This window comes from Apaloderma vittatum, unplaced genomic scaffold, assembly GCF_000703405.1.
Source record: "Apaloderma vittatum isolate BGI_N311 unplaced genomic scaffold, ASM70340v1 scaffold21868, whole genome shotgun sequence".
Classification (NCBI taxonomy): Eukaryota; Metazoa; Chordata; class Aves; order Trogoniformes; family Trogonidae; genus Apaloderma; species Apaloderma vittatum.
In genome coordinates, this window is record NW_009729331.1 from 1 (window position 1) to 9,094 (window position 9,094).

Genomic DNA, 9,094 nt, shown 5'->3' on the forward strand with positions numbered 1-9,094 from the left:
CCCCGGGCCTGTCCCTTGCCCCTCTCCCCTCCGCCCCAAACCCCTTCTTTGCCTCCAGAGTGACAAGAAACAGGCGGGATTTTCCCGGTGCCCCCCGCCTGGTGTCTCAGGCAGCGTTGGGCGTGTCTTTAAGTCGGTGTAAACACGAAGGGAGCTCCCAGTGGGCGTGCTCAGGTGCGGTCAGCCTGCTGCTGGTCACCTCGCTTCATTTTGGAGTTTTATTTTTTGTCCCCTCAAAGCAGGGAATGCAGTGGCTTCTCTAAAGATAGGTGCTTCATTTTCAAAATAGGTGGTTAGGCTGCAGCTTCCCAAAGAAATGCCGGTTTCAAAATGTAGGGCTGTTAGTGCTGGCTACTTTTGTGGGTTTGAGGGGCTTTGCTGCTTTTTTTCCTCCTGCTCCTAAAGAAGCAGCTGTAATTTGTCTCGGGCTGTTCCATAATTTGGGGCACTGAAGCAGTGCCGGGTTTGTGACAGGCCAGAGATCCTGAGTCAGGGTGCCAGCGTCGCATTCGGATGTTGAAAGACAAAGCGTAAACGCTTGTCAGAGCCTTCAGCCTGTGTATTTTGAGGAGAAAGACCTAAACCTGAGAAATTAGGACTAAACATCCTAATATGTTTTCACACCGTTTGGGCACAATGCTCTTGTTCCTGTTATAATACTCTTTCAAAGGAAAGCTGTGATGTTCACTGTACTTTTGGATTCTTTGTTATGTTGTTGGAGCTGTTGGATAATATATTCATATCTTCCTTTAAGTTTAGTCTTTGTTCCATGTGTTACAAAACTGCCAGTTAAGTTCAAGGAAATTGTTTCCGTTGTCGTTGGAAGTAAGACAAGCTTCGCTGAGACTTCCGTGGAAGACTACCATAGAAATCTGTCTGCTGAAGCTAATTCTGTCTGGATATCAAATTATCAAACATGTTTTCTGAGACAGCATAACTGTCTTAGCCACCTTGTCAATGTTGTTAGAGTTAAGTTTTAATTTCAGTTTGTAGTTTTCTACTTTCGTGCTTCTAAAGCAGGTGAGCTTGTGCTCTCAGAGACAAACAATGGCCAATTAACTTACAGTAGGTTACACAGTAAGGTGTGGTGTGTTTGATTTTTATTAAATTAATTCAGAGTCCATTTTCCACCTGTACCACAACTGGCTGCAGTCATTCGAGTGGTTGTGTGGCCGTGGATTTGATGGGTCTGATTCATGACCATGTGTGATCACAGGTAGGAGCACTCACCTAATAGAGTCTGTCCTTAGTTCTGCAGGACGGAGAGCACCATATTGCGGGGAGTGCACATCCACCCTTTGGTGCGTGGATGGAAGAAGTACTAGGGGTAATTTTCCTGTATTTGCATAATTTTTAGTAGTTAGAGTGAGGAAGTGCTTTTCCCCTTCAGTTTGATATAATAAATAAAAATGTGTGTTTGTGGAACTGGCTTGGCAAGTAAGCAGTTAACCAGGGTACTGGTGTAGTGCGTCGGAAGATAATTTCTTGTTTTGACAATTCAGTTGTAGCTCTGGTTAGAGTCTGGTAGATACGTTGTAATACTCTGTGAAAACTAGTCTTTTCTTGTCCTTTACTGTTGGTTCGAGTGTTAAGTTCTGGGATGAAAGACTAACCTACTCTTTGTAGGGTTAAACGAATCTTTTACAGCAATATGTCCTATTTTTTTTCAACCCAACACTTTTTGAAGTGTTGTAGAGTAGCATTAATGTTTGGACTTGATGATCTCAAGGGTCTTTTCCAACTTGAATGATTCTATGATTCTAAAAAAAAAAAAACCACAGTGCAACTTTGCTTGTGAGTTGTAGGACTGGAGTTACAATATAGAATTTGCTATCCGAGATCTGGCCCACCACAGAAAGAAGAGCTATATTTGAAATAAATCAATAGTATATTAATGTTCAAGAGCTGTAGCTTGGTTTTGTTTCAGATCATCCAGAGTGTCTTATTTAGCTGCCTTCTAGGTGTAGTGGAGGGAAGAAGGATGGTGCTCTGGTGGGTGTGTTTTTTATAGCACTTAAAAAAAAAAAAATCTTTGCTTTCTGACAATTTATTGTTGAATGGAGGGATGCAAGTATTTTCTTGTGCCTTCCCAGGAAGAGGAACTGTACGCGTGCCAGCGAGGCTGCAGACTGTTTTCCATTTGTCAGTTTGTGGATGATGGCATTGATTTGAATCGAACCAAGCTGGAATGTGACTCTGGTAAGACTTCAGTACTCCTTCAACATCCCATAATGGGGAGACGTAACAGAGGGAAGAGCAAGAATGTCTGAAAGGGTGTTGTTAAATTCGTGGGATTACTTCAGTTGCTTTCTGGTTTTGTTTAACAACTTCCTAAACTTTACATACAGGATATGAAAAAACCAAAATCTCAGTGAAATGTTGTCTCTTCTCTGCAAGTTTCTCCTTACCTGATCCTTAGTGTTGCTATTTTCCAGAATTTCTTAAGTATCATCAGTCTCAGTAAATAAATCAGAACTATTTCATTTTACTATAAATGGTTTGTCATAGAAAACACAAAATGGCCAGGGGAAAAAAATTCAGTGAAATGAACACTTTTTCTTTAATAATTCCATGCAACAATCAGTCCCATTTAGAGTTCCTGACAAAACTTGTATGTACAAGTGAACTGTTCAGACAGTAAGAACATGTGCTGTCTGCCTTGTAACTTGTGGTCTAGGCTAGATCCCGAAGTTGACCTAGAGCTAAGCTTTTGGGAATGAGATGAGTGTCTTGTTTGAAATAGGCCATTCTCTTGGATTATCTGTGTTAGAGCAAAAACTTCCCAGTGAAGATGAAATATGTGTCCTGTCAGCTAATTAATTCCGGTTCTGAAATCGTATGCAAGTTTCATCCAATAATACTGAGGCAGCTGGTTCACACAGTTTTATTCAGAAATTAAGTGGGACATAACCACTCAAAGCAGGAAAGGTAGGCGCTCTCTGTCTGTGGTTCTGATGCCCTTAACCACCAAGCTGGTGCTCAAAGGAGGCTTTTATCTCTCAGTAGCTCAGAAAAACAAGAGGGCTAGTGGCTAGCTCAGAGACCTGACGGAAGGTGTGCAAGTAGAAAGCCTGACATGCAAACATGCTCATGTGGTGGAAAATGACATTACTCTAGAAATGGGCTGTTGCTCTAGTCTGTCATACGCTGTGTGTAACTGTGATACAGCGTGTCAATCTAGTTGTCAAACTACACGTGAAAGAGTGCCATAAAAAAAGGGTAATGTAGCAGTAGACCACATGTAGAGGTAATGGAACAGTTGCTTACTTGCTGGTTTAACTCTCCTTTCTGAGGCTGTTGTCTTTTGCTGGCTTATGTTCTGTAATCTGTCACGCTGGTTGGTGCCCTGACTGAGGAGTCTGCAGTTGGCAAGATATGTCTTGGCTGATCTGTTCGGTTCTGTCTTCTGATGCTTCTCAATGCCTACAAACACTAGTTTGGTGGCAGTTTTACCATGGGATTGCTGTTCAGATGCTGTGAGCTGAGCTGAATACTCAGATATTTGGCTGCTGATGCCATGCTTCCGGCCAGCCTCTTTGCCTTTATGATGATCTGTTTGTTCCTGTGGAAAATCGGGAGAGCTCCTGTCCTCTCTGTTGATACTTGATTTGATTCTTTAGTTCAGGGAGTACTGCAGCATTGCCCACCTGAGCTTTAGAGTTTTGAGGAAGAGCTATGTCTGTGTATTGTCTGCCTGATTTTTCCGTGGACAGAATAATCTAAATTATTCTCTCTGAATAATTTTAATTCCTTGGTCTTCATGATCTCTAGTGAACAATTCATAGAAGTTATCCGTAAAACAAAGAGCAGGCTTCATTTTTCATAAAAAATATTCCGTAATACTTTTGATGCAGTTTCTGTACTCCTCACACTAGCGGGAAAACGCTCCTTTGATTTTCCATGACTTCTTTTGTTACCTCAAAGGGATTTGGTAGACTGATGGTCCCTCTGTTCTTCTCAGGATTCCGCCTTTTGTTCTCTGAGGTAAAACCCATGTTTTACATGAAATGTGGAGGAAAACTAAAGTGGTAATGTGAAGATCAGTTAAAACTTGCATCCCAGAGTTTGGCCAGGGTAGCATTCATGAGTGGTTGCTCTGACTGCATCCAAATTTCAACTACCTCATCTAAGCTGTGATTCCTTAACCTTCATTAGACCTCAGAGTGATTGCCGCATCTTTCCCTGCAAAAGGGTTGTAAATCCTTGAACTGCTGCTTTGTTTCTGATCCAAGTTACACTGAAAATGTTTTCATAACTAAAATGCAGAATTTGTCTTCTCATTTGGGGAACTTTTTCCCTGCAGCCTGTACTGAAGCATACTCCCAATCTGATGAACAATATGCTTGCCATCTTGGATGCCAGAACCAATTGCCATTTGCAGAGCTAAGGCAAGAGCAAGTAAGTAGATGATATGTTTTTCAAATACCACCTACTTGATTTCTGTTCAATGTGTCTTCTCTTTTTTTATATTTCTTCAAATGGAAGATAAATCTTCCTGAGGACTGAAATCTAGACACGGGGCCAGGGGTGAGCAAGAACATGACTTCAGTCCTTTTCATATAAAAACAAATGGAAAACCACTTAATGTTGTGCTCACAGTTGATGTCCCTGATGCCAAGAATTCATCTGCTCTTTCCTCTGACGCTCGTGAGATCATTCTGGAGTGACATGATGGATTCGGCTCAGAGCTTCATAACATCCTCATGGACTTTCTACCTTCAAGCAGATGATGGAAAAATTGTCATATTCCAGGTGCTTGCCTTTTTCATTGAGATTAAGGTGTCTTTGTTGCTAAATGTTTAACTCTGCTCCTCCCAGTCCCAGAAAAAACTGTAGAGCGCTATCAGAACTGTCTGTTTTGTGCTAGTATTACACAGCTTTTAGGGCCAGTGGAGGGGGAGGGGAATCAAACTTAGGTGAATGGCATGTCTTAAAGTTAACTTCTGTATTAGTTCTGAAAATGTAAACTGTCAAGATCAGTGGAAGCTTGATAGCACGATCTCCTAACTCTGTATTTTGTTTTAGTCAAAGCCAGAAGTACAGTACGTTCCACAGCTTGATCAGGAAACTGGAGATACAAGAGGTTCCTTATCACTGAGTAAAACAGCCTGTAAGTTGTTCTTTGTGCTTTGGAAGAGCAAATGCAAATGTTTCCTGTCATGCAAGGGAAAAAAAAAAGTTGCAGGTCACACATGAAAACAAATTTTTAGAAATCTGAAATACAATTGTTTGCCATGAAGACTGCACTGTGTACACTTAGCAAAGTCTGTGACAGAAACCAAGCTCTGCTGGAAATAGAAACACACAAGCTGGGGCCATTTTAAAATCTTCCATTTATGCTCTCTGTACAGGCAAACCATATGGCATTTGGGTCTTCTCTTTTATTGCTTTCCTCACCGCTGTTTCTGCTGTTCTATTTCAGCAGACCTACGCCCAGGAAGTTCACAGACACACCGAGGACTTTTTGAAGAGCGAGAAAATGACAGCTTTTTCAAGTGTCTTTCCATGTACGTATATTCTGGAACGTCTGCACCTACTAAGGAGGATAACGGCCTTTCCTCTGGGAGAGGGGTGGTCACTGCTGCAAGGTCTCGAAGTGCTACAAGTCTGTTCGGTTCAGGTTGCGTAGCGGTTGCAGTCGGGTATCTGACTGTTCGTTATTGCTGCTTCTCCATGCTGACCCCGTGTTACTTGCAGGCTGTTCTGCCAACTTTGATTCTCTCTTCCATTTCAAGTCAACATCATATTGATGATTGCCTACACTGGTTTTTTTGAGTGTGTTCTGTGAACTCTTTAATCAATACCGTGTTTTGCCTGTTCTTTAGCTCTGAGTATGTTTCAGGCCAAAGCTCGTGGTTTGCATTTAGTTTGGGATTGTCTGATATGAAAGACAATTGTGTCTCATTTCCAGGCCGAAAATATCCAGTATATCTTTATTAAAGCTTTGCTGAAGATAAGCATGTTGCTGCTTTTTTCCCCTGCTCTACTTACTTTCTCTGTAAAAGCTTACATATCAAGGATCAATGAATAGCACCCCAAATGCATAAATCTGTTTCTAAAACTGTAAATAGAAGGATGCTTAGGGCCCAGTAAACAGAAACCAGAAAGTCTTTTGTGTCTTTCAAGTTGGATACTAAATAGGTATCAGAGTACTCAGGAGCCTGAAGTGGGGCGGTGTAGCTGGAAGAGCCAGAGAGTAAGGAATCGTCAGGAAATGCAGTCAAAATTGAGACAAACTTCTTAGAGGGTCCATTGTCTTGTATTCAAGATACAAAATCTAGTAACATTGTTTTCATTTCAGAAATTCCAGTTGGATTTTAACCACTACACTCGTCCTGTCGGTGTTGGTGCTGCTCTGGATTTGTTGCGCAACTGTAGCTACAGCTGTAGAGCAATACGTTCCGTCTGAGGTAACGCTGGTTTCTAATGTACGGTGTTTTGAATTTGTTGATTATATTATTCCTGGATTACAGCTGTCTAGAGACTAAGAAATGCTTGGAAGGAGGTTCAGCTAGAAAGAGGTTTTTTTATTTTGCAAATGCAGTTAACAAACCATTTTCGTTATTTAAATGAAGATTTTTATAGCTGAACCAATTCTCGCTTATTCCTGTGGCTGATCAGTGCCCAGAGCCTTACTTAGGCAGCCCAGATATGATGTCTTTTGGTTTGTAGCGCTCTTCTCTTGTCAGTCTTCAAATTACTCTTAACAAATGGAGGTTGCTTCTGATTTCTCTGGAAATAAAGCTATGCTGAGCTTTGGGTGGTGTAGGTGGAACCCAGTGTGGGTTTAATCCAGGAGGCTCAATAGTGAGAACAGAAGTGAGAGCTTATTATTGGTGATCAGAGGGGAACTGGCTGAACTGACATGCCTGTGTCCAGCGAGATCCCCGCGCTTCTGACAGGGTCAAGGCTCACAGTATTTGCAGACTAAAGGAGCTGGTACACAAGCACCATATCTCCTGTTGTTCTGACAGGCTTAATATGATTCTTTTGGACTCAAATCCAGTTCCAGCTGTGTATTTCAGATGTTACAGAAAGCCAGGGTTCATTTGGGTTAAAAGGACTGCAGCCATCAGAACCGGGAATATAGTTGCTTTATGAAGCCTGTCTTGCAGTATGGAGTGTGTTTGTCTTAAAGTAAATTGTTTAAATATTTCAGAAGCTGAGCATCTATGGAGATTTGGAATACATGAATGAACAAAAACTGAACAGATACCCGTCTTCTGCACTTGTTGTGGTTAGATGCAAGACTGAGGAACATGAAGAAGCAGGACCTCTTCCTACAAAAGTCAATCTGGCTCAATCAGCGATTTAAATAAGTCTCCATTGGATCCGACAGACTAATTCTAACAGAGCTAGCAACTGCTGATTGATTGTGGTGGTTCTTCAGATAAGAAGCTTAGTCTATAAATGCAAATAAATTTACAGAATCAACAAATGTCATGGGATTTTGTTTCCAACTAGTAGTGAAGATTCAGACATCCTGAATTTATGTTTGTTTCCAGACCTAACGACTTCTCACTGGTGTTTACTCTGTGTCTTTTTGCTTACAAAAGCTGTAAGCATGCTTTCCATACTTCAGCCGTGACATTTTCAAACTTATTTGTGTGTTCTAGGATGTAATGTGTACATTCAGAGTTAGCTTTTTAAAAGTATAAGAAATTTTAAGTAGGCAGGAGATGCCTTTTTAGTGTTGCACTTTCTGTTGTAGTTAAGAGAAAATATTATAAAATCATCTGCTGAATTTTTGTACTTGTTAAAGTCCATGCACAAACAACTTTGTCTCCAGAAATAGAAGTATTTTTTTTTTCTACAGTGTGGCAATATCCAAGATGGAAAGCATTTTTGGGGTACTGTAGGCTAGAACTCAGCTGTGAAAGATGGAAACTTTATTAAAGCTTATGGACATACACCTTCACATACAGAACATAACATGGTCAATTATTTTGTCAAACTTAAGTCTTAAATTGCTTGTAAGTTAGCACCTGTGTTTTCGGAAGAAATTCTACTTTCTGTTCTTGATTAACTATTCTAGTCTTGTAACTTCATTTACAGGAAAAAAAGGTCGATTCCTGAGAAATGAGAACAGACAAATAAAACTGACTGTATAGAAAAAGTTGACTGTGTAGCTTTTTGCTATGGTTGTTTATTGACCACAGCATACTCGGTTTGAAAGCCTGTAGTGGCCTTCCTCTCATGGGCAATGTGGCCTGATTTTGCTATGTGATTCACTAAACAGACAACCACTAAAAATGTCTCTCATGCTTTAATATTTTTTTGCAGCTCTCTGAGGAGATAATTGCATGCTGGTTCCCGCAGAATTGATGAGCTGGGCATGTGTGTGGTTTCTTTTAAGGTCTCTGTAAGTGTTCGAAAGCTGGTTAGGAAGCATGATCTCCAGCTCATCATTGTACTTTGTTCATTATATGGAACTCCCTTGAAGGTTTTAAAACAAACAAACAAAAAAACCACACTGTCTCTTCAGGTTTTGAGTTCTAGTGAGAACTGTGGAGGTTCTGGAGGATACAGTGTAGCGTTCCCTCACTGTTAAAAGGCTCAGTCGGTTGTTTCTAGTTCGGCTGTAACTAACGCTGATCCTGCACAACTGCAGGTGACAGAGCCTTGCAGGGGCCATTAAAACCTGAACCTAGAAGCACTCAAGCAGGTTTTCTGTCAATGAGCCTTAAGGGCATTAAGATGTTTGCCGTAAACAGCCCTCTATCAAAGCAGAAATTGCAATTTGAAGTGTTACATTACTGGTACCTCTCAACACTCAATTCTTCAGTGTGACATCGTAGCCCAGAAGCTCGGGTGCCAGCAGCCGCTGACAGGTGCCTTTGTGTGCGGGTGGCATTATTGCAAAGGCCTCAGACGTGACTGTTGTGGCAATCGATGGTGTGATGTTTCCGGAACACTGTTCACTTGCAGGATGGCATGTGCAGGAAATCCCTCTGTCTGCAGCAGTGACTCAGGCGAGACGTGCGTTTCTGCTCGTGTAGTGCAAACCTCAGTGTGCGGCCCCCTTTCCGTGCCAGCTTTTCGCTTTGAGCAATATCAAATGTGACGTGTGCAACGGATGTTCGAAAAATCACTT

At 41.4% G+C, this 9,094-nt stretch overlaps 1 protein-coding gene across 1 annotated transcript; it reads left to right on the forward strand.

Moving 5' to 3' along the window:
- Window positions 1-2,093: 2,093 nt before the first annotated feature.
- TMEM59 (transmembrane protein 59) lies at window positions 2,094-8,123 on the forward strand (the record flags this gene model as incomplete). The annotated part of the gene is made up of 7 exons (XM_009874402.1): window positions 2,094-2,199; window positions 4,304-4,398; window positions 4,600-4,752; window positions 5,026-5,110; window positions 5,423-5,507; window positions 6,302-6,410; window positions 7,160-8,123. Coding segments are annotated over 7 exons (789 nt in total), but the record flags the coding sequence as incomplete, so codon positions are not given.
- Between the last annotated feature and the right edge of the window lie 971 nt (window positions 8,124-9,094).